The sequence below is a fragment of the Rosa chinensis genome, chromosome 4 (assembly GCF_002994745.2).
Source record: "Rosa chinensis cultivar Old Blush chromosome 4, RchiOBHm-V2, whole genome shotgun sequence".
In the NCBI taxonomy this organism is placed as follows: Eukaryota; Viridiplantae; Streptophyta; class Magnoliopsida; order Rosales; family Rosaceae; genus Rosa; species Rosa chinensis.
The window spans coordinates 7,754,137-7,781,352 of NC_037091.1; the positions used below are offsets into that span (position 1 = coordinate 7,754,137).

A 27,216-nucleotide genomic window follows, 5' to 3' on the forward strand; every position below is an offset into this window, starting at 1 on the left:
TTTATGCTCCTATCAATGCTAGGCTTGTAGCTTCTGTCACAGTCCACACAGTTTGCAATCCAATTTTCTCTTGAATGGCTGGCTTCAGCCCATTGATATAGCGAGCCACCTTCTGACCTTCAGTTTCTCCTAGTTCATTAAGCTCTGAATAGTGTAAGAACTCAGCAGTGTACTCAGCCACGATCCTCGTACCTTGGACACATTCAATATACAACCTGTATAGAATCTGCTCATAATCATCCGGCAAGAATTTCTCCATCATAAGCTTTTCATTCTTCACTATGTTTTAACCCCTTGCTTCCTCTGCTTCTTCCAAGTATTCTGCAACTTATCCCACCAAACTGCAGCAGTACTCGTCAATCGCTAGGCAACATGCTTAACCTTCTTGTTTTCAGGCACCTCCATAATCTCAAAGAATTTGTCCACCTGAAGCTGCCAATCCAGATAATCTTCCGCACCCAAGTTGCCCGAAAAGAAAGGGATCTCAGCCTTGACATTGTAATCCTAGTTAGCTTGTCCTTGTTGTTCAGGTTGAACAATTTCTTCTTCAAATAATCAGATTATGAATTATTATCAACAACGTCACCATGTGGAGCCCTTACTCATTGGCCTGGCCTCCTTCTCCGCCTCTATTCCGATTGTTGTTGTTGTTAATTGTTGTTGTTCCTCTCTTCCAACAATCCATGAATTTCTCCAATTTGAGTATTCACGCTGTTAAAGGCAGCGGTAAACGCTGCGGTAAGAGCCTCAAAATCTGCTTTCGTAACTTCACCCATAGCTATTGAGGTAAATAGGAGAGACAGGGAAGACTTGCTCTGATACCACCTGACGTAGTCAGAAAGATCACCTAAGGTTTACAAGCAATAAACCTAAAACAAAGGTTCTGGAGTCCACCAGAGATAAAAGAGAAAATTTTCAATTTGATTGATAATATGATAAAAGATAGGCTCTGTAGCCATTTACTGTTGCTTATATATGAGAAAAGAAACTCTAGGGCGACTAACAATGAAACCCTAAAGCCCACTGGTAAAAATAAAACAAATCCAAAACAAACTAGGAAACCGAAAATTCTGAAAAACAGTAAATTGCAGTTTTGAGGCCCTAAACAACCCCGAAAGCCCAAAAAAGCCCACACGTCAAGGCAAAGCGACGTGTTTTGTTCCTGGCGTGGTTCCATTTCAGGAAAGCTATAGTAATCGCGATTTGGACATTGAATACCAAAGTTGCAGCAATCTGGGTTTTCCTCCTTTTCCGCGATCGAGTTGTTCTTCAATTCAGACTGTCATTCATTCTACATCAGGTCTGTGGCTACTAACCAAGAAGGCTTGTAGCCACCCGCAATGAAAGAGAAAGCTATCAAAGAAATCATTAACCCTACAAAGGGTCTATTGGAAGCATAATAAGCAGGAGGTGGATTTGAAGAGGAAGAGTGTTCTTCCTACCTTGCCAAACTATGATTCAGCTTGTTTAATTTTGTTCTTCTGTTTTATTTTGCTTTGTTGTGTAGTATATGAGTTGTCATCACTCATCAAGCATCGTTTCCCTATTGGTTTTGTTAGGACAATGTCGAGGCTCCGAATAGCGAAGGAGGCTAGACCTATTTTTTTCTCAAGTTGAAGATGCTAATTGAAATTATCCCAAGATAATTGAGATGGCTAACATAATTACTGTTGATACTCCACTTTTTCTTTTTCTTATTGGAAAAATAGGGTTTGTAACACAGTCAAGCTTAGAGCTTCAGCCCCAGCATGCTATTATTATTATTATTATTGCTAGATTGATTATATACTGAGAAGGCAGTGGACTTAAACACCAAACAAAAATATTACAATCATTAAAAAACATGTGTCACATGAATTTTCCTTATAAAATAAGATAAATGATGAACCACATAATTTGCTTCACGAAAAACATGCGTCACATGAATTTCACTTACAAAAGAAGATAAATAATGAGCTACCCAATTTGTTTCACGAAAAACACAAGTCACATGAACTTCACTTGTCTCGATTAGGAAACTATATATCTTTCAATACTCTCCTAATAAGAGAAGCATCATCTCCTCTTGCTTGAACATCATACACACTAGTCTATTTCAACCAACAGTCATTAAAAAACATACGTCACATGAATTCCACTTATAAAATGAGATAAATATTGAGCTACATAATTTGATTCACGTAAACACATGCGTCACATGAATTTCACCTATAAAATGAGATAAATGACTAGCTACACAATTTGCTTAAGGAAAAACATGCATCACATGGATTTCACCAGGGCCGGTCCTGAGATTGTAGAGGCCTGAGGCGAAGATATACAATTCTTTTTTCCTTATCAAGTTATTTTTTATTTAATTTAATAATTATAAAATGATAACAACGAAAAGAAACATATAGTATTTATGTTATATAACTACTTCAAAGACATACGACTTAAGAACATGTCTGTACTAAAAAAAAAAAAAAACTAATTCAAAAATATACAAAAAAACTTAAGAAAACATATGCAAAAATGTCATTAGTGGGATTCGAACTCATGATAAAAAGGACCCCTCAAAGGCAGCCTTGCCATTGTTCTAGATATTCATTGATATACTTAAATAACTGGTTGCAGCATGTTCTTACCCCTGGGGGGCACATATGGGGCATGTAGTTCAAACTTTTGTGGCATGATTTTAATGCCAAACTTCACACATTAAGACTTGTTTAAAGTGTCTGAGTATTACTTGGGCCAAGACTTGTGGCCTTAAATTTTTTCCAAGTTTTTTACTTATTAAGTGGCAGCTTGGTTCATGCCAAAAAATATGTGACGAAGGCTTACCAAATGTCTTAGGTTTTGTAAGAGCCAAAGCCAGTGGCCTAAGTGTTAAAAAATTATTTTGAGGTTTTATTGCCTTGCTGTTATTACCATAGAGTTTCAGATACATTTTTGTCATCAAGATGCTAGCATTGACAAAGTTCTGGATTCTTTTAAGGCATGAAAACTTCTGCCAACATGGAAGTCTCTCGTGAAGCCTGCTTTCCTTTGGCAAGTCAAATTGATTCTCAGGTTGGTGTACAACATGGAGAAGTCAGCAGCAAGGTTTGACAAAATCAACTTATAAAGAGAGGCCTTGACTTTTGGCCTAGACTTGAAAGACACAGTAAAGCATTGCAATAAACATACCCAGGCCAACATGTGACGCATAGTTCATTGCTCGTTAGGATTGCTCGTTAGGGGGTTAAGTCTATCAATGGCCTAATTATTAACACTTCACATGGAGCCAACATAGTGGCTTGGTGACTTTTAATTAAGCATAATTAAAAACCCCTACGGTTTTAATTGTTGTGAGCAAGTGTCGTGTCTGCATATGCTATGGTGGTGGGCTCACTTGGACACACATGTGATGGTTGTTTATAGCCATGATTCATGCATATTCACTTTACTTGAACAAGCATGCATTTTGCGAAGAGATGAAAAAGCATGGTTTGCGAATAGCTCGCTTCATAATCACCTCCATTCTCTTTAACAAATGGTTTGCGAAGGAAGATATATAGTTCGCCATGGGATTTCACAGCGGTTCTCAATGAAGGGCTGCCTCTTAGTCCTTTGCATGGGGGCACGCTGAAGTCTTGAGGTTCTACACTTTTTCCAGTCTCGCCAACCCCTAGTGCAACTCGCTTCATACCATATGTCAAAGCTGGGGGCAAATAGAGCATTTTTGTGGCGTTACTTTAACGCCAAACTTCTTATTAAGATTTACAGTGTCTTAGTACTTCTTGGGCCAACACCTGTGGCTTTTAAGTTTTTACCAAAGTTCTTACTTTGTCAAGTGGTGAATTTACTTTTCCAATATTCTTGCTCAAGACTTATGTAATGTTTTAAGCTCTTTAAGGCCAATTCCGGTGGCCTACAAATAAAGTTTTTTATCCAAGTTGATGATATACTTTCTGGAGCAATTCGAAGACATATGGCGAGTACATTATCCGCGAGTCTTTGTCTATCAAGATTGAGTTAGATTGTGACAATCAAGCTTCATGGCCTAATTATAGGCCTATCTGAGATCCGTCCAGTGGTATCAGTTAAGCCAATGCAAGTGGCTTTAAAGCAACATTATTGCAAGATTAGTGCTGACTCAAGACCTCTTCAGTCAAGATGGGGAACTTTGACTTCAAGGTCGGGGGGTGGCAATGTTTGAACCCAAAATTAACATTTTTTCCCGACAAGGGGGACTCGAAGAAATCCAGGCCAATATCCGAGGCCCAAGCCTATATTTTCGACAAGTTCGGAAAATATTATTTAGAGGCTAAGTAAAGCCTACTTGGAGATCAAGCAATCTTGAGACAAATCTAGATATTCATTGATATACTAGTAATTATCAAATATTTGATAATTAATAGTGACTTGTTTGCTTGATTACCAAGCATTGCGCGAGAGGAAACAATAACGTGAGCCACGTAAATAGTCAAGTTTCCCATGCAATTAATGTATAATGGCATGCACATACAGTATATAGAAGCATGCCCAGAAGTTGTTTTTCAGAAGGTGATTAACCTTGCCTAGAAGATTGCTATGACAGAGTTAATCTATTATTGTTTACGATAGTTATCAAGACTATTAAGAGTTTTGATTTGATTCAAAGCCAATAACTGTGGCTTAAAATATAGTATTACATTCCTATTAGGGAGGAGAATCTACAGCAAGCAGCCTATATATAGAGACTAAAGACGATATAGAAGACAACAACTCTCCAATCAACGATTATCAAAGCCTCTCCAGAGCAAACTTACCTTCAACCTAGTTGAAAACCAGCGAAGCAAGGGTAACGCCCTCGCAACCCAGCGAAACTAAATTCACGCTTTAGCAAAACCCGTGCTTTCTCCTACTTCCCAGTGATTGCTCTGCTTAACCTACAACGTTAAGTATCGACTTGGTGACTCAAGAGATCACATCACAAGTCCTTACAGGTAAGGCAAGAAGTCATTTTCTGAAAGGCATAGAAAATAACCTGGTGACAAGGTTGGTGCTCTCCTCGTCCACAATGTTTGAGAAGAAGTCAGGTCAAGGCTAGGGACGCCCCAACTATTGCACCACAAGGTGTTGTCACTCAAAAGAGACTGTTTGCACGCCAGACTGGTTTCCCAGGCAAACAGTCCCCTTTCGAGACAAATGGGTAGGCAGTCCTAGATGTTCTTATAGCAATGTTGTTTTTGAGTAAGAGAAAGAGATGAGTAAATATATCCAGAGATATATTAGCAAGAGAGAAGGAAGAATCTGGCGGTCAATTATAACGACGGAGCCAAATTAATAGACATGCAGAGGAAAGAAGGAGGAGATAAACAGTTTTGAAATAGAGAGTTCTCCGAAACCATAAAGAATCATCTTCCCTTTTCTAGGAGGTTCAATCGTGTATTTATAGATATAAATGGACGGGTTAGATTAAATAGTGTTAATATTAATAGTTCAGATAACATCATTTTTATTTAGGGAAAATGATCATTTACCCAATTTTAGCTTAAAATTTGCCCACTTGCTCCACTAACAGTTTTTTAACCCCATTTACCCAAAACACTCTAAGAGATTATTTCCCATTTACCCAATTAATTCTTTTTTTATTCTTTTTATTTATTTTTGGGACTTTTTTGCTCTCTCCTTCTTTCTCGCTTAACGACAAAAGTCATCCTCCACTTTGCTGTGCTCCGGTGACTAGTGGCTGGTGACCGGACTCCAGTGACCGGAATCAACCGACCGATGCCCAGAATCCGGAATCCGGCCACCGTACTGTTGACCAGATTCCGGCGTCTGAATTTATTACCCCCTAATAATACCTAGTAACCATATTATTACCCCCCAGTAATCATATTATTGCCCTCTCAGTGAATTGCATAATCTCCCAAAACCAAAATGAATACACTACAGGCACAATTGATCAATTAATATGCATATTATTGCCCCCCAAGAATCATATTATTGCTCCCCAAAAATCATATTATTGCATTGTTGATCAGATAGTAGATCATTGGCCTCCAATACAAAGTCCAATGTCTCTACTGCCCCCCAATAGACGACCAAAAATGCACCATTTTGTAGGATTCACAGATAATTTGACTTTAATACACAGAAAACAACAGGTCACTTATCAAAACACCACACTATAGTGATCCCTGTCCCTCATTTCAAAGTCTACTGGGGGCCAATAATGTGTCTACTGCCCCCCAGTAGACCATCAAACAAACCCCACAGTTACATTGCAATGTCAGATTACTCACATTGTTGAACAGATAGTAGATCATTGGCCTCCAATCCAATAGACATTCAAAAAAAAAAATGCTATTCCTTGCCAAAAAATGAACTAAACAGCAATACTTTGAGGCATCAACTATTTCAAAAAAAAAAAAGAGTTGACGTTCAAATATATATATATATATATATAATAATTAAAAAAAATTCTTCCCGGCGGCCTAACCACCAGATCGTCCTTCGTCTCCGCCAGCCCATAAGGAACTGCAACACTGCCTCCCCTTCACCGGAGTCATCTGCAGCACCAACCACCTGCAACACCGATCCCAACCGCCTGCATTCCGGCCTTCGATCCAGCCTCCTCATCGGAGCCTCCCAGCCTTTGATCTAGCCTCCACCCGCGCCTAGTCCCTCTCCTGCTCGCACAGCAGCATCCCATCGTCCTCCTACCCACTCGGCGAGCACACCCTTGCCGGCCAACCCGCGCAGCCCACAGCGCAGATCCCAACACAGATCACTGCAGAATCCGGCAGGCCTGCCCCGCCGCCTGCGCACCACAGCACACCCACGTCTTGCGCAGCCCAACGCCTGCCCATCCTAGGGCCACCCAGCCTGCGCAGGCCCAGCACGCTGCCACAGAAGAGGGAGAGGGAGAGGGAGAGAGAGAGAGAGAGAGAGAGAGAGAGAATGGGGGATGACAGAGAAAGAGCAGATCGGGGAATGGGGGATGAGAGAGACAAGGAGATGCATATGTAATTAAATAATTGAGTTAAGGGCAAAACTGTACTTAAATATTAAATTGGGTAAATGGGGTTAAAAAACTCTTAGTGGAGTAAGTGGGCAATTTTGAGTCTAAAATTGGGTAAGTGGTCACAACCCCTTTTATTTATAAACATTTATTTATTTCTTTTATTTCTTTCTTTACCTTCAAATTTTATCCATTTGTAATAAATAGACTGGTTGTTTAGAATCTATCTATAAATACATGATAGAACCTTTATATTTTCTGAACCAATAGGTCATTATATCATGTAAAATATAGTATATTTATATATGTTCTTCAGTGTATACAATTCCTTATGTTGTTGACTTCAAAAGTTGCTAAATGCAGACTATTCCTCAGGTACAATAAACAATATCGAATTCCTTTTACGCTATCACTGCTAATGAATTATTTCACAAACTTCTAAAAAGCTAGGTCAATTCTGTTGCATTTTGAATTTTCATAATGAATTTAATAGTCCAATGTCAATTTTTTATTCCCAGCAATAGAGGTGGCAAACGGGCCGGCCCGGCCCGGCTCGACCCATTTTAAGCGGGCCTAGTCGTGCTTCGTGCCGTGCTTGGGCCGACCCATTTATTATCGTGCCGGACTTGTGCCGGCCCATTTACTTAAATATTAAGCCCGGCCCGGCCCATGGCCCGAGCCCATATAGTGTCGGGCCGTGCTCGTGCCGGGTCAATAACGGGCCGTGCTCGTGCCTACCCACTATAAAGTACGATTTTAAAATCTTAATTTGAACAAATAAAAATTAATTTTATTTAACTATTTAGAAAATTAAAATAAATTAAGTTCTACAACGTTTTTCTTAATCTTAGCTTTTTAAGATTAGATTTCTAATAATTTTTTATATTCCACTATAAGAAAGAAAGAAAAAAAAAACTCAAAATATATTGTTTTTAGTATATTATTGTGAGATTAATCTTTATTAATATAATGAAGATTTAGTATCTATTATTCTTTCCTTCATTCTATAGTTGTATTATTATGAGATTAGTCTTTATTAATAAACATATATTTAATATTTAGAAAAAATACTTATGTCAAAACAAGGATATAATGTTTTGTTTCATTATTTTGACAATATAAAAGAAAGCATTGGTGAAATTGTCATAAGATTTTAAATAAAAATGTCTCATATTCAAATCTCATCATTGTAGTTTTTTTATATTTTTAAAAACAAAATGAATTTTTGTGTGTTGTAACGGGCCGGCCCACAATATGTCGTGCTCGGGCCGTGCCGGGCCTATTCCGGGCTCGGGCCAGGCCGGGCTAATGGGCCAATATTCTTAGGCCCAGCCCGACCCGTTATTCTAACGTGCTCGGGTCGTGCCGGGCCGCTAACGGGCTTGGGCCGTGCCGGACCGCTTTTAAGCGTGCCGGGCCCATGCCGTGCTCGTGCTTAGTGGCCCGTTTGCCACCTCTACCCAGCAATTATAAATCAGTTCATCAGAGTTTTTTTGTAGTTTCTAATTAATGGATACCCTCATGATGCAGCTAATGTCAAATAATAACTTCACAAGCGTGATTCACAGAGTATTGGCTAAAAAGGAAGGTCCAAGAATTTCCGTGGCCTGTTTTTTTTGGACAGTCGCTAGAAAATTCTTCGAGACTGGGGCCAATCAAAGAGTTGACATCTGAAGAAAAATCTCAAGTTTACCGCGAAGCAACTATGAAAGAATATGTTATGTGCCACTACAAGCAATGGGAAGCATATGAGGTCTCGGGGCTAGAAAGCTTGAAGCTGTGAACTAATAATGAAGTTTGACCCTCTCGACATGTACATGGGTCTAGTATTTATAGCCTATGCAATAATTGATCAGTCTCTTCCTGTTGGAGAGCCCAAAAATTGATCACCATTGTTGGAGATGCCCTATTACTCATTTTATTTCAAATATCTAAAAAATATTCTAGTACGCTAAAATTCCCAAATTTACAGAAGATGTTAAATGCGCTATTTATTTGGTGTGTCAATGCATTTTTAAAGTCCAGGAATTTTCATCCGTCCACCAGAAAATAAAGTCTCCTGCATTTCAACCGAAACCCATTTCAATATCTCGGTAGTCGACTAGTCGACCTCGCTAGCAATGAATATATATAAATATTTTTCCAATTAAGTTCCATACTACTGTCATGTCTTTCATGTTTCAACTAATCTCATCAAATCATAAAGATAGTTTAGGGGTCTTCAACTTAGTTGGTCTTTTTTTTTTTTTTTTTTTTTTTTTTTTTGGGAACACTTTGTTGGTCTTCTTCACAGATCATGTTGTTGGTAATCTGATAGTAAAATGCAGGGAAACTTGGCGGAAAAGAATGGAAACCAACACGCCCTTCAATTTACCAGAAAAGTTTGTTCATGGGGAGAATACAATAATTGAAATGTAGTGTAGCAGTTTAGCTTGACATGCAAGCAAAAAATATAAGTACAGTCCACAGCAGAAATGGGAATTCTAATTCTAGATTTCAACCTATTCATATCATGAAAACCTCAAGAACAGTGGATACACATTTACCATCAGTAAACTGAGCATGACATATAACCAAAACATGTGGCTAGCTAGCAATGAAAGACGTGGATGTAAAGCGTCTATCCTAGTCAAAGCTCACCAGCTTACGATTCCAAAACACAAGCTGCAAACAACAAAATGGTCTCCGACAATTCAAGCAACCAAGACCGTCTCCAACAGCTCAAGGCCTTTGACGAATCCAAAGCTGGTGTCAAAGGGATCGTTGATGCGGGCATCACCAAAATCCCACCAATTTTTGTCCGGCCTCCGGCAGATTACGCCTGCGAAGATCAAGTTTCCGGCAAGACAACCAAAACCCATTTCAGTATTCCGGTGGTAGACCTCGCTGACACTGCCGGCAGGCGACCGGAGGTGATCGACGGAGTGCGGCGGGCGGCGGAGAGCGTAGGGTTCTTCCAGGTGGTGAACCATGGGATACCCAAGAGAGTGTTGGAGGGGATGTTGGAGGCAGCGCGTGGGTTCCACGAGCTGCCGAGGGAAGCGAAGGCTGAGTACTATAGTAGGGAGCTGATGAGGAAAGTCAAGTTTGGGAGCAACTTTGATTTGTATCAGTCGAGATTTGTTAATTGGAGGGACACCTTGTTTTGTGTCATGGGTCCTGAGCCTCTTGATCCTCAAGAGTTGCCTCTGGTTTGCAGGTATGATCCATCATAATCTTCTTAATTGTTTTTACTTATAGTGTTCAACTTTGGGTTAAAATTATTTTACATCCCTGTATTTACACTATAGTCACATAAGAAGTTTGGTGGTTCCCACATTATAGTTTGCATATTTGGTCCTGGTCTTTCTAGGTTTTAGTCTAGTCGTCTGTAATCTTGGTTACTATTGTCAAGCTTCGTAAAATTGGGGTCTAATCTCGCATGTAAGCCTATGATGATGTTGGCATATCCTGCTAACCTGATGTTAAGTCATATGAACTCTCACATTGTGTTGTATTTGGTTTATTCATAAACACCGACCAAAAAAATCGATGTAAAAGTTAGACTCAATTTGCCTATAATGGTGTGAGGTGGTCTAGAATGTGTCTCCTCTTGCATTGCTGGACTTGTCACTAATCTGTAGATCATGTTTATATAGACACAGGTAGACACGGTTTGAAAAGAGTCTCTAACTTTTAGAAACATTGTGTTGATTATATTGTAATAGATGGGGGTCAGTGATTTGTGAGAAGTTCAAATTTGGTTCTAGACTTCTAGTGAACTGGAGGAAAACATGACTCACCCCAGTTGGTATAATTGAAGTGTGATTTATCTAATTGGCAGAGACATTACCATGGAGTATTCAGATCAAGTTCACAAACTAGGTGTGACGTTGTTTGAGTTGCTATCTGAGGCACTTGGGCTCAAACCGGACCACCTTTTAGAATTGGATTGTGCAAAGGGGCATCTTATTCTTAGTCACTACTATCCACCATGCCCTGAGCCTGAACTGACTTTGGGCACAACCAAACACTCTGATCCGGATTTTCTCACCATTCTACTTCAAGACCATATTGGTGGCCTCCAAGTTCTGTGTCAAAACCAATGGATTGATGTTCCTCCTGTTCCTGGAGCTTTAGTGGTCAACATTGGAGATCTCTTGCAGGCAAGCCCTCTCTATATTAGTATTTAATGGCAGCTAAATTTTTGACCAAAAAAAAGAAAAAAGACAGCAAAATTTGGTAATGTACAGACATTTTGCCATACATTTCTACATTTTGAACCATTACTGTTAAAGTTGCCATCTCCCATCGTTTATAATTCATTCGAGTGTCATTACTCATTGCATGTTTCTGATAAACCTCCAAACAGAAGTAGACCAGGATTTCTAGTGGTACCTTGGGACAATAATCACACGACAATCATCTGATCCTTTAATGAATGAGCCTTGTCCCATGTACAAGGAACTCAATTCCAGTGAATTGAACTGAACTGAGGTCTCTGTGATATAGGCATTTTTGTGCATAGATTCGAAGGAGGATCACTCTAGGATATCATAACTTGGGTGTCGTTTTTACTTATATAAGAAGCTGATATAACAGAATGTGAAAGGCACAAATATCTGAAAACTGAAAACAGATGGTTCTGTACTTCTGTTGTTACTAGAACTCATTGAGAGACTGTTCTGTTGTATTTTCTTGCAGCTTATATCCAATGACAGATTCAAAAGCGTAGAGCATCAAGTGCTTGCCAACCTCGAAGGACCAAGAGTATCTATTGCTTGCTTTTTCACCTTGCATGTTTATCCATCAACAAGGTTGTATGGCCCCATAAACGAATTGCTGTCAGAAAATCGCCCCCCTGTATACAAAGAAACCTCACTTCAAGACTTCATTGCTTACTCTTATGGAAAAGGGCTTGATGGGAACTCTGCACTAACACATTTCAAGTGCCAAAGGTAACAATGAAGAATAGTACATTGTGGCTCTTGGCATATGTTTGTATGGCTTGTACTGTAACAACTAAATAACCCAAACTAGATGAAGATGTTATTGGTTTTACATATAAAGATACTAGCTTACCCTTCCCATCTGTTCTGTTCTTGATGTTTATACTTGAATTAAAATGCTGATACATCTCTCAAGAATTATTGTGATGTCATCATAACCATCACAATTTTTTTTGAAATTCGAGTTTTGATGCTGTCAAAAGCAATTACTCATTCTATCTTGAAGAAAAACATGGTGAAAAAGATAGATAGCTGCACTGTGTGTAAATTAAGAGGGGCAAAGTCCCAGTGATAGAAGTTTTGACAAATTCCCTGTAAATACAAGAACTCTTCTTTCTCAAGTCTTGAGGACCCTGCTGATCTCAGCTTTTTATGTATTTTACGATTCAGCCAATCTCGTTCACATGTTTTGACTTTAGCTAATTGGGTGCTTATGTTTTTACCCACAACGTCATTTCCGTGAATATAAGGAAAAAAAAAACAAAAACAAAAATTCTTACATACGGCAGCCGCACCACGTGGCCATGCGGCTGCCCAATTAGAACTCACCAAAAATTTCTTTCATTCCGAAACTGTCCTTTTTTAAAGGTAAAATACTCAAAATACCCCCTTGCTAAGAGTTTGATTGGTCAGCCCGTACGTACCACATGCTCCTTGCGTCTGCCGTACGCAAGACTTTCTCTGAAAACACTTGGTGGCTTGTGCGCTTGTGTGGCTTAATGTTAGCCACCCCGAAGCAAGTAACTACCAGCTGAATCTGCATACAATTATCCTTGCCTTTTAGTGCTTGAGCTATCAAACACCTTCAATCCTTGTACTGATTACTGAACATGTCATGGAAGTCTCAGGTGAAACTCAATCTGCTGAATACAACCGAGCTCAAGAGGTAAAGAGTTTCGATGAGACAAAGGCTGGAGTCAAAGGCCTTGTAGATGCAGGCATAGGCAAAGTCCCAAAGATATTCATAGCACCATCTAATGATCATGCTGATTTTCCAACATGTCAGCAACCAAATTTGCAAATTCCTGTCATAAATCTCGGTGGCCTCTACGGTGATCGCCACAAGGAGATTGTTAATGAAGTACGGATTGCATCCGAGACATGGGGTTTCTTCCAAGTGGTCAATCATGGAGTTCCATTGAATGTGCTTGAAGATATGATCCAAGGCGTAAGGAGGTTTAATGAGCAAGATCTTGAGGCGAAGAAAGAGTTCTATAGTCGTGATCTAAAGAGAACTGTGAGATTCAATAGCAATTACGATCTCTACCAGTCAAAAGCAGCTAATTGGAGGGACACTTTGGCTTTTACCAAGCCCGCAGTTGATCATGAACCCCAAGAACTCCCTCAAGTTTGTAGGTACTTTCTTAGTAACACTGTCAATTTTATTAGTTGTTGTGTTGAGTGAAACTTTTTTCTTACTTATTGTGGATCTTTAAACTGTCATGACCTCATGCTGTATGCTCGTGATGTTAAGTATCTGAACATTTAGGGACGTTTCATCGTAATCTATTTGAAAACCATATCGTTTTTGAAAATGACCGATCGATTTAGCTAAATTGCTATGAGACTCTTATGTCAGATAGATCCAAATAATACTCTTATCTGGTCTTAGAAGCATGTGATTACAGGTAAATGTAGTCCAGCCCTTATACGCACACCGGATGATTTTCTAGATGGACTCTTGTGTGAATGTGCCATACCAGATTAACAGCCGGACAACATACACATGTCATAAAGAGTTTAATAAATGTTGTGCAAATCCTTTGAGTCACTTAACCGAAAAGTCTAGCTAGAACAACTTTTTACATATTTGTTCATTCAAAAAATGCAGAGAAGTAGCACTTGAGTACACAAACCATGTCATAGAGTTGGCAGATCAACTCTTTGGATTGTTATCAGAGGCTCTGGAACTCAAACCGGATTACCTAACAAGGGAAATGGAGTGTGCTAAGTTTTATGCCTGTGTCTGCCACTACTATCCAGCATGCCCTGAACCAGAGCTAACTTTGGGAGCTAGCAAGCATTCAGATCCAGCGTTCCTCACAATTCTTCTTCAAGACAAAATCGGTGGCCTTCAAGTCCTTCATGACAATCAGTGGGTTAACGTTGACCCCATTTCAGGAGGCTTAGTAATAAACATAGGGGACTTTCTCCAGGCTATATCAAATGACAGGCTCAAGAGTGTTCAACATAGAGTGCTCACCAACTGTGTCGGTCCACGAGTTTCCGTAGCTTATTTTTTTAAAGGAGAGACTGCTGCCAAGTCTTATGGTCCGATCAAAGAGCTTATATCAGATGAAAACCCTCCTCTGTACAAGGATTTCTCCATAGATGAGTACCATGGCAAGTTCTTTTCCCAAGGGCTTGATGAGAGGTCTGGACTTGACCAGTTCAAGCTATGAAGCTAGCTACTTCCACTGGCTCAAATCTTCAGTTTGAAATATGTGTCGCTGAATGAAGTTCCATTCTGGTAAAATAAAGTTCTAAAGCTAACAACTTAAAATAGAACTTGTGGCTCTTAGCTTATGTTCTGTCAATCTCTCAGTTTGGCTTGTATTGTAAGAATGTGAGGGGTAGCAACATGTCTTTTGAACTTTGTATTACGAGTTACAAGAGAAACTCACTTGTTATGATCTAAAGATGCAAAGCTTTCCGAGCTGGCTTGAAGTTCGTATTTGGAATGAAAAATCTATCCCAGACTTAATATGATGTCCTAATAACCATCACAAATTCTGTGAAAATTAGACTTTTGATACAGTAAGAATAGTTTTCCATTTTCCAAGTAGAATACATGCATGGTTAAAGAAATAGGTAGTTGCAGCCTATGTGTATATTTGAAGAGTGACCACAATCGGTTTCCAATAACAGACATTTTTACCAACTATTTTGTATGTCTTGTCTTAGCTGTGTCTTAGCGAGAGATTATTACATGCCACTGATGCCAGATTAGATTTGGCAAAGTGAATTGATCCTTTAAATGATATGAAACCAAGTCTATGGCTTATGAGTCATAACCAATATTATGAGAAATCTTAACTCTGTAATTTGGCTCTATATTAAGTTTTAGCCAATTTGAACGTTGTGTTTTTCTCAAGTGATCGAATTGCCTTTAGGTCCTTTTGATCCGACGTCTGTGGCTACTGACCAAGAAGGCTCGTAGCCACCCGCAATGAAAGAGAAAGCTATCAAGGACATCATTAACCCTACAGAGGGTCTATTGGAAGCATAATAACCAGGAGGCGGATTTGAAGAGGAAGAGTGTTCTTCCTACCTTGCCAAACTATGATTCAGCTTGTTTAATTCTGTTCTTCTATTTCTGCTTACTATCCTGTATTTTCAAAGATTCATCAGTTCAATTCTTGCACTTTTAATTTAATCAGAAAAGTCCTCGCACTCTCCAATTTCATCAAATCGATCAATTCAGTCAATTTTTTTTGTTAAGGTGCTGATGTGACACCTTTTCACAGGGGAAATTCCCAAAATACCCATACAAGTATAAACACAAACTCACACACAAACTCTCCTTCTCCTCATTCCTTCCCTCGTTCAATTCTCAACCAGCTTCCCAAGATAGATCCGATTCATTCAGCCAACGCACACAATAATGGATCCGAACCCGCCAGCTTCCCCATCCTTTCCTACGTCATTGACCGCCTTTCCACCGTAGGATCCAAGTCCACTATCGACGACATCTCCAGCCTCGAGTCCATTCAAATCGACAATGGCTAGGCCCAGTTGATCAAACCCTAGCAACCATCCTCATCCTCCTCAGGCCTCCTCAACCAGATGCCCCACCTCTCCAACCCCACAGTCATTGCCGCCATGACTCGCGCCGTCTCTGACGTCGCCCAGACCCACTCCGTCCTCAACGCCCTCGGCGACCGTCCAGACCACGAGGCCGTCGACACTGCCAAGGCCTCCTCCCCCAATCACACCCTCAACAACGATCTAAACTCTACTTCATCACCCCCTCCGAAATCGCCGCTGAATTCTCCCACCACGACCCCAACGTTGCCCGAATCAACAACGGAAGCTTCGGGTCCTGCCCCGACTCCATCATCCAGCCTCCTAAAGTCCAAGTGGGAGTAACTATGTTATGATCTTGAACACAGGTTCCCCAGTTTGGAGATCTGTAATTGAGGTTCTCAGTGGGCCTCAAGTAGACTTGGCAATGAGAGTTCGAGCAGTGTGTGAGGGAAGGAATTGGTGTGGGATTGTGAGCAAGCTATGACCAATTGCAGCCTATTTTGAATTTCTTCCATTTGATATGAATGGGGGTGAGGCTACTGCTAGAGAAGTAGTTGATGTTTCAAGTGTTGAAGTGGGGAAGGTGTCTGAAGTGCTCACGACTACTTTCAGAGGAATTTACAGATACCATTTGGGTGATGTAGTGAGGTTTGTTGGTTTCTATAATTTATCATCCACTAGTGGAATATGTGATGTGAGGGCCGAAAGGTCCTGGTGAGATTATAACTGAGAGGGACTTAATGTCTGCAATGTAAAATTTTCTCGGAGATGTGATGGCAGCATATATTACAGAGTTAGCTAGTGTCATTGACATGGATTTGAGTCCTAAAGTTGAAGGTGTTCGTAGAACTTAAAGAGGGAAGCATGCTTCTGCAAGAAGATTCAGTTGTAGCTCTGAGTAGGGGTATTTTGGGGATTTTTTTCTGTGAAAATGTGCCACGTTAGCACCTTAACAGAGAAAATTGACGGAATGGATCGATTTGATGAAATTGGAGAGTGTGAGGTCTTTTCTAATTAAATTAAAAGTGTAGGGACTAAGGACTGAACTGATGAACCCTTGAAAGTACAGGGTAGTAAGCAGAATTTAATCCTTATTATTATTCCTAGATTGATTATATACCGAGAAGGCATTGGACTTCAGCTCCGAACAAAAATATTACAGTCATAAAAAAACATGCGTCACATGAATTTTCCTTATAAAATAAGATAAATAATGAACTACACAATTTGCTTCACGAAAAACACGCGTCACATGAATTTCACTTACAAAAGAAGATAAATGATGAGTTACACAATTTGCTTCACGAAAAACATGTCACATGAACTTCACTTATTTCGATTAGGAAACTATATATCTTTCAATACTCTCCTAATAAGAGAAGCATCATCTATTCTTGCTTGAACATCATACACTAGAGTCCATTTTAACCTACAGTCATTAAAAAACATACATCACATGAATTCCACTTATAAAATGAGATAAATATTGAGGTACATAATTTGCTTCACGGAAAACATGCGTCACATGAATTTTACCTACAAAATGAGATAAACGATGAGCTACACAATTTACTTAACGAAAAAACATGCGTCACATGGATTTCACTTATCTCAATTAGGGAACCATGATCTCTTTCAATACTCTCCTAATAAGAGAAGCATCATATCCTCTTGCTTGAAGATGATACAGTAGAGCTCCATTTTAACATACTACTGACAGAGAATGGACCCAAGGGTCAAGTTTCCAAATATCTTTTTGGTCATTTCCAAAGTTTTGAGTACAGACATAAAGGGGTACAGTGTAACAATTATTGTGCCCTATGGCCAATACAATTACAAGTCACATTCTGTAGATCCGTTGACGGAAAAAGATTCGGCAGTTGGGTCGAACAGTCGATGTCTACCCGCCTGTGAATTCGTAATCACCTGGTGATTGGGAACTACGCTCCGACATGGCGCGTAGGGAGGCAGAATTCAATTTGATTATTCATGTTATGGGTAGGAGCATAACAGGTTGCCCACGCAATTTGACTGTACGCATGTTGGTTGAGAATCTTGAGGTATAATAATAATAATGACGACTTGTCAATTCTTCATTAGCCGCAATCCCACTTTTTTGTTAAGCTGTTACTTCTTCATCTTTTTAACTTCTCTATTGTAAATTCAACTCAAAGTTCTTAGCTTTTTTTTGTAGTTCTTACACAAATACCAAACTTCCCACTTGTGATTTACCAACAGAAGAGTATCAGATTTCTGGTCCTTGGTGCCATATTGTTGATGCTATTCTGAAAGCAATAGTGGGGTGTTGAGAGGTTTTGTGTTGTTGGTTTTCTTGGTGATGTGGGATGTGCTTTTGTGATATGGGAAGATGGGTTTTTTGTCTGAGCCATTAAGAATCTGATACTTTGTTTGGATTTGTGAGAGGAACAAAAATGAAGAATTTTCCTGGGACTCCTGGGACTTTGACTGGGCTTCTTCTCAGGATTTTACAATGCGTCTTTGCTGCTGCCTCTATTGCTTCCATGGCCACCACCTCCAGCTTCTTCAATTTCACAGCTTTCTGGTATTTGCCTTCTTTTTTTATAATCCAGTGATTTCTTATTCAAAGTTTCAAACGGATTTGAAAGATGGGTTCTTTCAAGAAGAGTTGAATCGATGCGATTAAAAGAGTTTTGATTTGCTGGAATTTGCATGAATGAAATGCTTAAGCATAAGGAATTTAAAACTTGTCTGCATTAAGTTGAAATTGGTTTGTAATCCTAGAAGTTGACTTGGCAAAATTTATTCAACATTAGAAATAGCAAATGTTGATTACTGCTGGTTATAGTAGATCACATTTCAGTTCTTGTGTTGCAGCTACCTGATTGCTTCAATGGGTCTGCAAGTGATTTGGAGTTTTGTTCTGGCATTGTTAGATGCATATTCCTTGATGAAAAAGAAGGCCCTCCACAACCCTGTATTGGTCAGCCTCTTTGTAGTTGGAGACTGGGTCAGACTATAAATCCTTGACTTTCTTAATTGCTATTTGAATTCTTCTGTGTTTCTAGAATTTGTGAAATTAACAGTTTGAAGATTCTTCTTTTTTCAAATAGGTTACAGCAACACTGTCTCTTGCAGCTGCTTCTGCTTCAGCTGGAATAACTGTCTTATACTTTAGTGACTTGAGCCACTGCAGTTTTGGAGAGGAATGCCAAAAATACCAGATGGCAGTTGCTTTTGCTTACCTGAGTTGGGTAACAATTGCAATTTCTTCTCTAATCATGCTCTGGCTATTGGCGGCAGGTTAGAGATTTTGCTTGTATAGGCCATTGGATTGGATGGATTCATCTCATTGTACCATTTCTCTGTCATATATATTTCTTTTCTTTTTCATTTTTTACAAGAGAAACACAATTTTGCAATGTCAATAGTCAATACTCAATAGAAAAGGAAACAAACAGGATAACAGTACAATACTCAAAAAATTACTCTCGTTACCTTGTCTTTTGTTTGGATGGAGTGGGATTAGAATTGGGAAATGGTTGTATCAACAACGGAAACATATGTGTACTTGCAGACTTGAATTATTAGGAAAAAGAATCAATTCTAGTTAGAATATGTCCAAATTTATGAAGATACCAATTGGTTAGTGGCTGAAGAAGCTCAAACTCCAAGCAAAGTGCTGTCTATAATTTGTGTGGCTGAGTTGGAGACAGCCTAGGCTTTACTGTATGCTTTTGTTATATTAAAAACTGGGGAGAACTGTGTATGGTCTACAATGATTTTGTATATGTACAACAACTAAAATTCTGTATTGTTGAGCTTTCTATTTAGTTTATGATATTTCCTTGATACTTCTACATCTATAATTTCTGGCATTTTTGTTCTGCACCATTTGTGTACATTAACTTGTTATGAAACATTATTCCAGTCTAAACTGGCAGTCCATCTAATCAGAGTGATGGGGTTCTTTCCTTACGAAGTAACAACTTGAAATGGTAAGCACATTGCCATCTAGGTTCAGTGGTCCTGATGTATCTACTTGTTGGAAATATGGTTTATTATACAAGAATCTGCAGGAACCAATGACTCACAGGAAAAAGTGTATCCCTTTATCACATTATTTAACTTTAAGAAGTCTGCTTTAACCTTGCTTAGGTTAAGCAAATTACTTTATGCAGCATTGTGGTAGGTGTATTTGTGGTCTGCAGCAAATTAAAGCTTGTGGGTTTAATAAAGAAATATGCCCTGAAATTGATAGACCATCATATTTTTGGGAAATGTCATTGTAATTATGTAAACAACAAATGGTTACCAACAAAAGTAAGTGGAAGCAGAGATGTTGGTCTAGTGTGTTAGTGATTGATGATTCGTTGGTTGGTTAGGACCCCACCAACTGGTGAAAGTCAGAGTCACAATGTTTCACCAGACTCACCACTTTGAAGACATTGTTTTCTATCACTTGTCAACGAACCATTTTCGAAGTTTTGTATCATCATGATCTATAGAGCTTGTCCTGGACAGAATGATTCACAAATGCCTGTAGTGTCTATTCTATTTCCTCGCTTCCTGAGTGGTCCTGGAAAGAGTGAACATGAATTGTGTCTCTCATACCAGATCCTGATTTTAAAGGGTTGGGTTGTGCTCAGCAGAAGCTATTCTTTCACGGTGGGATGGTGGGCTTGCTTGATGAAAAGAATACTCTTACAGATATTCCAATGATCGCTGTGTGACTGTTATAAGTACATCACACAATGTGCCCAACTTCCCTGTAACTAACCAAGTGTTGATTCCATATAGTCTCACCGACTAACAGGTAGGGATGGTGGATGGGGCAAATGCCCCCATTTTGCTAATTCCCCCCGCACCTACCTAAACTTCCCCCGTGTGCCCCTCTGTCGTCATCGCGGCTTTATTAAACGGGGAATACCTCGCTCCGCCGCTTCAACATCCAAGTCTGGAAGCTTTCCTGGCTGGACCAAGAACACTTGGGCATGAGAATTGCAAAAATCAAATGTTCTCTATTGTTTTCTTCACATTTTTAGTTTTTTTTGTTAAACTTAAAAAGTCACCCTCGAAAGAAAAAAGAAAAAAAAATATGTTATAGACTAGAGAACTCATCAAATGATGTGATAATGTCACCATGACATGTAATATAAAATATAATAATGCGAGATTTGATTTTCAGGACTCTCTCTTCCGAATATCAAAAACATGGCCATGCAATCACCTCGGTGACCTTTTCATTTGGATTGGCAGCATCGACGTACAAACTGGCTCTAAGTCTCAGTTTTCAAGATTTTGAAAACGGAAAATCCATTTTGGGGGATGGAGAGCCCCGCACCCAACTCCACAATAAATGGGAGCGTTCCTGCCCTCACAAGTCACAGCCCATTTGCTCATCATTCTTACAAGCAAATATATAGTGTTCCACTATTTAAGGCATTTCGTTTAAGTGCGAACTATTTGATAGGAAGATCCTAACAAATATATGAGCTGAGAACATGCAACTAACATGTTAAGCCTTGTGTTTGTTAGATCACGTGTCCTTTACCTCATCAAATATAAGTCGTGTACGGTTTGGCTCAAATGCCACATTACGTAAGAGAGTGATACTCCTCACACAAGATAGCCAGGTCACTTTTTGAGGATTATCTCTGCAACAAAATCAGTTGCAAGAAAAAATCGTTTGGTCAACAAAAATTATCCGTCATAAGTGATAATGACAGTAATTAAATGACTGATTAGTAATGTTTTCACTGCTATTCTATGAAGATTTTTTCTGTAATGAGATTAACATTCGTCATTGGTGTTTAGAAAATCAGAAATTAGGAGGGAATAAGTTGTACTTTACTTGGTAATCGGGGCCTCTTTATATAAAAGACTACAAGCAAAGAATCTCCGTCTTAGGTAATTGAATCTTCAATATATCTCTGTAGATATCCCTAAGACTAACATTATTACAACTCAAACAAATAATCAGAGTTTGAGTCAGACAAACAAACTAAGTGTTCTTAAACGATTGGTTAGTTTACTAAGTTTTTTTTTTAAAAAAAAGATGGAAGATGGAAATCAGATAATTTTTTTTAAATAATAATAAATATATAAAAAACAAAAAACGGAGAATATTTCACTCCGTGCTAAAAGCATATGACTCCATAGAAGATGACAATATTCAAACACATAAATTCTTAAAGATTAACAAAAAATAAATAAACAAAAAGGATGATTATCATGAAGATTCTCCCTAAAATCTATAATGCAAAAGTTATATTCCAAATTGCCTCAAGTGGGTAAAATTTGCCTTGTTCTTTTTGTTTTAGAAACAACAAATTGCTAGCTTCCACCAATTTCATGAAAAATCATATATATATATATATATATATATATATATATATATATATATATATATATATATAGTAAATCCATTAGAGCAGATGCAACAACGTCTTGTGAGTCATCAGTCATGGATGAGCATATATATTCTTCTATTCCCCTTGTCTCTTTTGCAGTGAAGTTGGGAAGTTTTCGGTGCGTCAGAGGAATAATTTAATCAAGAACCTGATACTACCAACATGAAACAAGAATCAATTAAGATCGACTCAACTATCCTATAATCCTCTATATGAATACTTGAATGAAGTGCTATACCAGCTTGTCAAGAATTGAAATAGAAGAAGGAAGAAGAGGGACTAGAGGAGGCTATGGCACAAAAGGCTAGTTCACATGTGGGAGTTTGCAGGAAGTTCAAGCCTCACTTCCTCATGGTTTTAGCTCAAATGGGCTACACATTTCTTTATTTCATCACAGAAGCTTCCTTCAATCATGGGATGAACCCTCATGTCTACATTACTTATCGGCATATTGTTTCCGGCGTAGTGATGCTCCCTTTTGCCTATATTCTTGAAAGGTATGGTTGTGTACAATTGCATTTTTGTTTGCTATTACATGTTTTTCAACCTGACAGTCTGACACCATTAAAACAAGCCTCTACATGCATGTTTACATCATCCAAATTGACCGTCTGACAACATAATATATGAAAGATTGTCTAACACAAATATCCGCGTTTGTCATAAACATTTCTACAGATCATGTGTTTAACTATTGATATTTGGTTCTCCTACTGCAGAAAAGAAAGACCGAAGCTCACATTTGCCCTTTTCTTGGAACTTTTTGTTCTTTCTCTTCTGGGGTGAGGAAATAGAGAACCCATTTATGCTTCCGAAAGTTGAAGGCAAAGTCTAATTAAGGGTCTTTTTTAAAACAGGGTGGGTTTGACTTTAAACATGTACTTTGCAAGCTTAAGATACACCTCTCCAACCTTCCTTGCATCAATGGTCAACACAATAGCTTCTGTCACTTTCGTAATTGCCGTTGCCCTCAGGTTAGTACATTTCTTGATACAAGCATTAGTCTTGTATCACCATACTATATTCATTTTTGTGTTAGGCTTATGAGCCTAATTAATTGACCAGGTTGGAGGCTCTTAATCTTCGAAATCCTCGCGGGTTAGCAAAAGTTTTGGGCACCCTAGTCTCTTTAGCAGGAGTAATGACCATGACTTTGTACAAGGGACCTACTGTGAGAAATCTATGGAGTCCACTAATCCATATTGAAGGAAAATCCTCCATCCATGAGAACTGGTTGAAGGGTTCAATTCTCACTGTTGCTAGCTGCATAACTTGGTCTGTCTGGTACATTATGCAGGTTTTAACTCTTACTTTGAACCATAAGCGATTCAGCTAGTCTCTAAACATAAGCACTGCTACACTTCAGAACTCATTTATTTCTAAAATCTGAGATATTGACATATATTTTTTTTTTTTGAATAAAGGGCTGGGGCGGCTGCTCTCAAGCCTTGATTAATGAAACTATCGCATACAAGAGGGGACATATTTAATGACACATAATTAGCTGAATAAATTTGGCAACTATAACATGAATAATTACTGAACATGTATATGAATCACATATGAGTAATTCAATGAGACAAGTAATAGGATTTTCTGATTAATCTATAGAGATGATGGTGGCAAATGATGTAAGCAAATTATTTATTTTTATTTTTTCAGTGTAAGCAAATTATTTATTCACTTGACATAAAAATGTAGGCAATCACGTTGAAAAGATATCCTGCACAACTGTCACTGACTACATGGATGAGCTTCATAGGGGCAGCACAGTCAGCTGTGTTCACCGTGTGTATTGAACATAGACGAGCTGCTTGGACCGTTGGATTCAACATTGACCTCTGGTCCATTCTGTACGCCGTAAGCTTCATGATTCTGAAATAATAATGTGAAATATTACATTACAAGAGTCAATTGTTGAATTGTAATTCTGTGGGTGGTGTATGACAGGGAGTGGTGTGCTCTGGTCTAGTAATCTTCATTCAACTATGGTGCACAGAAGAAAAAGGACCAGTCTTTGTGACCATGTTCAATCCTGTTTCAACAATCTTGGTGGCAATTCTAGCATACTTTGTGCTCGGTGAAAGACTTTACATCGGCAGGTAATTTGCCTTTTATATTTATAGACTCGTATATGCAGTTGCTGGCAATACCCTGATACTGCAACAAAAGTTCAAAACAGAATAGCAGATTCTGTGGTTCAATCACAGCTTTGCATGCTGTGTTGTGAGACGATGAAAACCACTGATTTGGTTAAACAACATTGAAATGCATAACACGATTAACCATCGGTTAACATATTATCATAAATATCTGATAAGATATTGTTAATATATGCTTTGTTCATCCACTAGCGGCAAAACAGTCTAACATGTTATGTTGTTAAAATGAAGATTATTCACTAAGTTGAACCACATATGAACCTAAAATCATGATTCTGAGTTTGACAAAAAAAAAAAATACATCAGATATCTGATAAAATATCATTACCATGTTCATGCACATCTAGTTTAGGAGAGAGGTTAATGGCTTGGAAATTTGGAATGTTCTAAATTTTCATCTGCTGTTTGTTCAGCATATTAGGGGCAGCTATTGTCATTGTTGGCCTATACTTGCTGTTGTGGGGGAAAGAAGGTGATGAAGTTTACATCATTAAGTCTGAAGACTCATCTGATCAGACATACGAAGAGAAAGATGACAGAATACGAACAATCACTTCAGTCAAGAAGGATCCATTACATGGTGAACCATGAAGATTTGATTCAATTTCGAAACCAATAAAATCCGAAACAAGAAGACGAAGTTGACAAGAAGTATTAAGGAACAAAGATGGGAGCATGAGAAAGAGAGAGTGCAGACTTAACACGCCCGACCCTCCTTAATTTTCATAAAGTTTCACCTCTCTCTTTATTTGATTTACTTCTAGTATTCTCCTCTTGTCGATTCAAGAAACCCTCAAATTTCATCAACTTTAATATAAGCATGCACAAGGCAGTTAAAAAACTGACAAAATTATAAATGAATATGAAAACTGCATAAGCTAGTGGGTATGAGAAAGAAATCTGTCCTGAATGATCATGAGAATTGAACTTGTGACCTGTTATCTTAGTTATTCCAATGAACCAACAGGCCACAGCTTACGGGCAAGGCCGTGATGAGGTTAACTACACTGCTTATTGGCCAAGAATTAATCATTATAGACCCAATTCATATAAAATCTAGTGAAAAAAAAAATCCACCTATTATTTTTTTCAATCTACACCTAATTATGCCATCTAGTTTTTTTTTTTTTTTTAATTACACATATTACCACTATTTAAATCTGATATATATAAGTTAACTAACAAGATTAACATCCTCTTTAAATACATTAATTGTAGATTTTGAATAGCTTAATGGTAGATTTTTTTTTATTGGTCCCTTTATTCCAGCAGTTTTCCTTCTACTCATCATTATGGCTAGAATTATAGATTTTTTTTCTTTACATCTTATATAATTAAGTCAATTCTTGAGGTAATAGTTAAATTTTTGAACTACCATATATGCCCTAACATAATATAGATATTAATAAATAAATTATTTATATATGAGGATAAGATAGTCAATTGACTATATCATATTCCAAAATATTGCAATACCTCCCATAAAAAATGGAGAAACTTCCTCAAAATCAGAAGAGAAAGATGTAACTTTTTGAGAAATTTTAAATACACACCCCAAACTACTTAATACACATCCCTATTATTTTATATTTCAAATCAGATTTTATAAGTAGATTAAATGACCAAAATAGACATCTATATATTAGAAGAAAAATAATAATAATAATCATATCTTCCTTATATGATTCTATAATTATAAACAAGAATAAAGTTAGAAACTATCTAATTTAAATTTTCCTTAAATAAATTGTAATTAAATGGGGTGAGAAACCATATCATTTACAAAATCAATGGCATTAAATGTTTTTAAAACAAATTTCTTTACTCCCACTTTTAGTTTTTTTTTCTTTTCTAAAAGTTATGATTAGTCAATTTATTATCTAATATAAAAAAATCACAGGTATAAAATTTTGTAATTGTTAATTTGTTTGACCATCCAATGACAATTTCGTAGTTCCACCATTGTGGAGAAACTACTGATACAGTCTTGGTTGAATGTTCGACTCAAAATTTTATACTTGATCAATATGGCGTTTGGTGGATGAGAACTTAAATAATACAAAACCTATTTCTAAGCATCTATTTGAAGGGAACAATAATAATTCCTTATGGATTTCTCAATAACTAACACAAGTAATTAATATGGTCAATTATAAAATACTAATATGTTAATATATACTAATCAAATTAAATAGTAGCCTTAATGTAGTTAAATAATAGTGTATTTCATGGTTTTTTAGGTTAAGGATATTTTAGGTAATTTGGGTTGTGTATTTAGTAAAATATTAGAATGAGTAATTAAATGGTTGGTGTATTGAGTAAGGAGTGTGTATTAAGTAATTAGGGGTGTGTATTTAAAACTTCTCTAACTTTTTTTAATTTAAAAAAAAAAAACAAAAACCAATTGACATGTGAAGGGGCTAGTATTTTTTAATTCAAATTTTTTATTGATTTAAATAAATGTAGAATTTACTTTTTGGTAATTTAAACTTTCTATTGTAAAGGTAGATTTTGTGTTCTGAAACTTAATTTTTTTTTTTAAGGCAAATAGAATTGGGCTTTGATTAAGTAGGAGGGATGTCCTTTTGTACAATGTCTCGAATACAATCTAGGGTTGAGTTCAACCAATTGTTACATTGATCAGAATCAAAAGCTAAACTCAATTAATTAGTATTAGTTGTTCTTATCTGGGTTTTGCAACACAACTCTAGATTTATGTTTTTCATTCATGCATTTACCTGCAACTTGACTTAAAACAGGTAGAGGTTTAAGTTTTTAACCTAGCTAATAGATTTTTTTTTTCTATTTACAACCTAAAGAATAGACGCATATGTTTAGCTAACCTCACTTTTAGGAATTTTCATATCAATCTATTTATTAGAATTTTTTTTCACATCAACATCTTTTTTAGGTATTCTATATATCATTGTGATTTGACCATATTTCTTTGGTTGAAA

General features: G+C 37.7%; 4 protein-coding genes across 4 annotated transcripts; all 4 read left to right on the forward strand.

Moving 5' to 3' along the window:
* The first annotated feature begins 9,563 nt into the window (after window positions 1-9,563).
* On the forward strand, window positions 9,564-12,039 carry LOC112197515 (1-aminocyclopropane-1-carboxylate oxidase homolog 1). The gene is made up of 3 exons (XM_024338235.2): window positions 9,564-10,169; window positions 10,794-11,115; window positions 11,654-12,039. The coding sequence occupies exons 1-3, from the start codon at window positions 9,649-9,651 to the stop codon at window positions 11,909-11,911; spliced, it is 1,101 nt and encodes a 366-aa protein (XP_024194003.1). The 5' UTR covers window positions 9,564-9,648; the 3' UTR covers window positions 11,912-12,039.
* A 641-nt stretch (window positions 12,040-12,680) lies between these two features.
* LOC112197517 (1-aminocyclopropane-1-carboxylate oxidase homolog 11) lies at window positions 12,681-14,675 on the forward strand. The gene is made up of 2 exons (XM_024338237.2): window positions 12,681-13,314; window positions 13,790-14,675. The coding sequence occupies exons 1-2, from the start codon at window positions 12,794-12,796 to the stop codon at window positions 14,358-14,360; spliced, it is 1,092 nt and encodes a 363-aa protein (XP_024194005.1). The 5' UTR covers window positions 12,681-12,793; the 3' UTR covers window positions 14,361-14,675.
* Window positions 14,676-17,787: 3,112 nt separating this feature from the next.
* LOC112198016 (CASP-like protein 5B3) lies at window positions 17,788-19,538 on the forward strand. The gene is made up of 3 exons (XM_024339022.2): window positions 17,788-18,268; window positions 18,562-18,694; window positions 18,798-19,538. Exons 1-3 carry the CDS (start codon window positions 18,138-18,140, stop codon window positions 18,990-18,992), a joined length of 459 nt encoding a protein of 152 aa, XP_024194790.1. The 5' UTR covers window positions 17,788-18,137; the 3' UTR covers window positions 18,993-19,538.
* Window positions 19,539-22,166: 2,628 nt separating this feature from the next.
* On the forward strand, window positions 22,167-25,293 carry LOC112200878 (WAT1-related protein At4g08300). Its single transcript, XM_024341886.2, has 7 exons — window positions 22,167-22,594; window positions 22,817-22,879; window positions 22,955-23,071; window positions 23,163-23,394; window positions 23,799-23,957; window positions 24,048-24,199; window positions 24,673-25,293. The coding sequence occupies exons 1-7, from the start codon at window positions 22,389-22,391 to the stop codon at window positions 24,848-24,850; spliced, it is 1,107 nt and encodes a 368-aa protein (XP_024197654.1). The 5' UTR covers window positions 22,167-22,388; the 3' UTR covers window positions 24,851-25,293.
* The last annotated feature ends 1,923 nt before the right edge of the window (window positions 25,294-27,216 follow it).

What these genes read in the sequence shown, in the direction of transcription:
- LOC112197515 (XM_024338235.2), top strand. Translation starts at nt 9,649, where the DNA reads ATGGTCTCCGACAATTCAAGCAACCAAGACCGTCTCCAACAGCTCAAG. An exon ending in GAGTTGCCTCTGGTTTGCAG is followed by an intron (nt 10,170 to 10,793) that starts GTATGATCCATC and finishes TCTAATTGGCAG; the next exon opens with AGACATTACCATGGAGTATT. An exon ending in ACATTGGAGATCTCTTGCAG is followed by an intron (nt 11,116 to 11,653) that starts GCAAGCCCTCTC and finishes ATTTTCTTGCAG; the next exon opens with CTTATATCCAATGACAGATT.
- LOC112197517 (XM_024338237.2), top strand. Translation starts at nt 12,794, where the DNA reads ATGGAAGTCTCAGGTGAAACTCAATCTGCTGAATACAACCGAGCTCAA. An exon ending in GAACTCCCTCAAGTTTGTAG is followed by an intron (nt 13,315 to 13,789) that starts GTACTTTCTTAG and finishes CAAAAAATGCAG; the next exon opens with AGAAGTAGCACTTGAGTACA.
- LOC112198016 (XM_024339022.2), top strand. Translation starts at nt 18,138, where the DNA reads ATGAAGAATTTTCCTGGGACTCCTGGGACTTTGACTGGGCTTCTTCTC. An exon ending in TTCAATTTCACAGCTTTCTG is followed by an intron (nt 18,269 to 18,561) that starts GTATTTGCCTTC and finishes CTTGTGTTGCAG; the next exon opens with CTACCTGATTGCTTCAATGG. An exon ending in TCTTTGTAGTTGGAGACTGG is followed by an intron (nt 18,695 to 18,797) that starts GTCAGACTATAA and finishes TTTTTCAAATAG; the next exon opens with GTTACAGCAACACTGTCTCT.
- LOC112200878 (XM_024341886.2), top strand. Translation starts at nt 22,389, where the DNA reads ATGGCACAAAAGGCTAGTTCACATGTGGGAGTTTGCAGGAAGTTCAAG. An exon ending in TTTGCCTATATTCTTGAAAG is followed by an intron (nt 22,595 to 22,816) that starts GTATGGTTGTGT and finishes CTCCTACTGCAG; the next exon opens with AAAAGAAAGACCGAAGCTCA. An exon ending in TCTGGTCCATTCTGTACGCC is followed by an intron (nt 23,958 to 24,047) that starts GTAAGCTTCATG and finishes GGTGTATGACAG; the next exon opens with GGAGTGGTGTGCTCTGGTCT.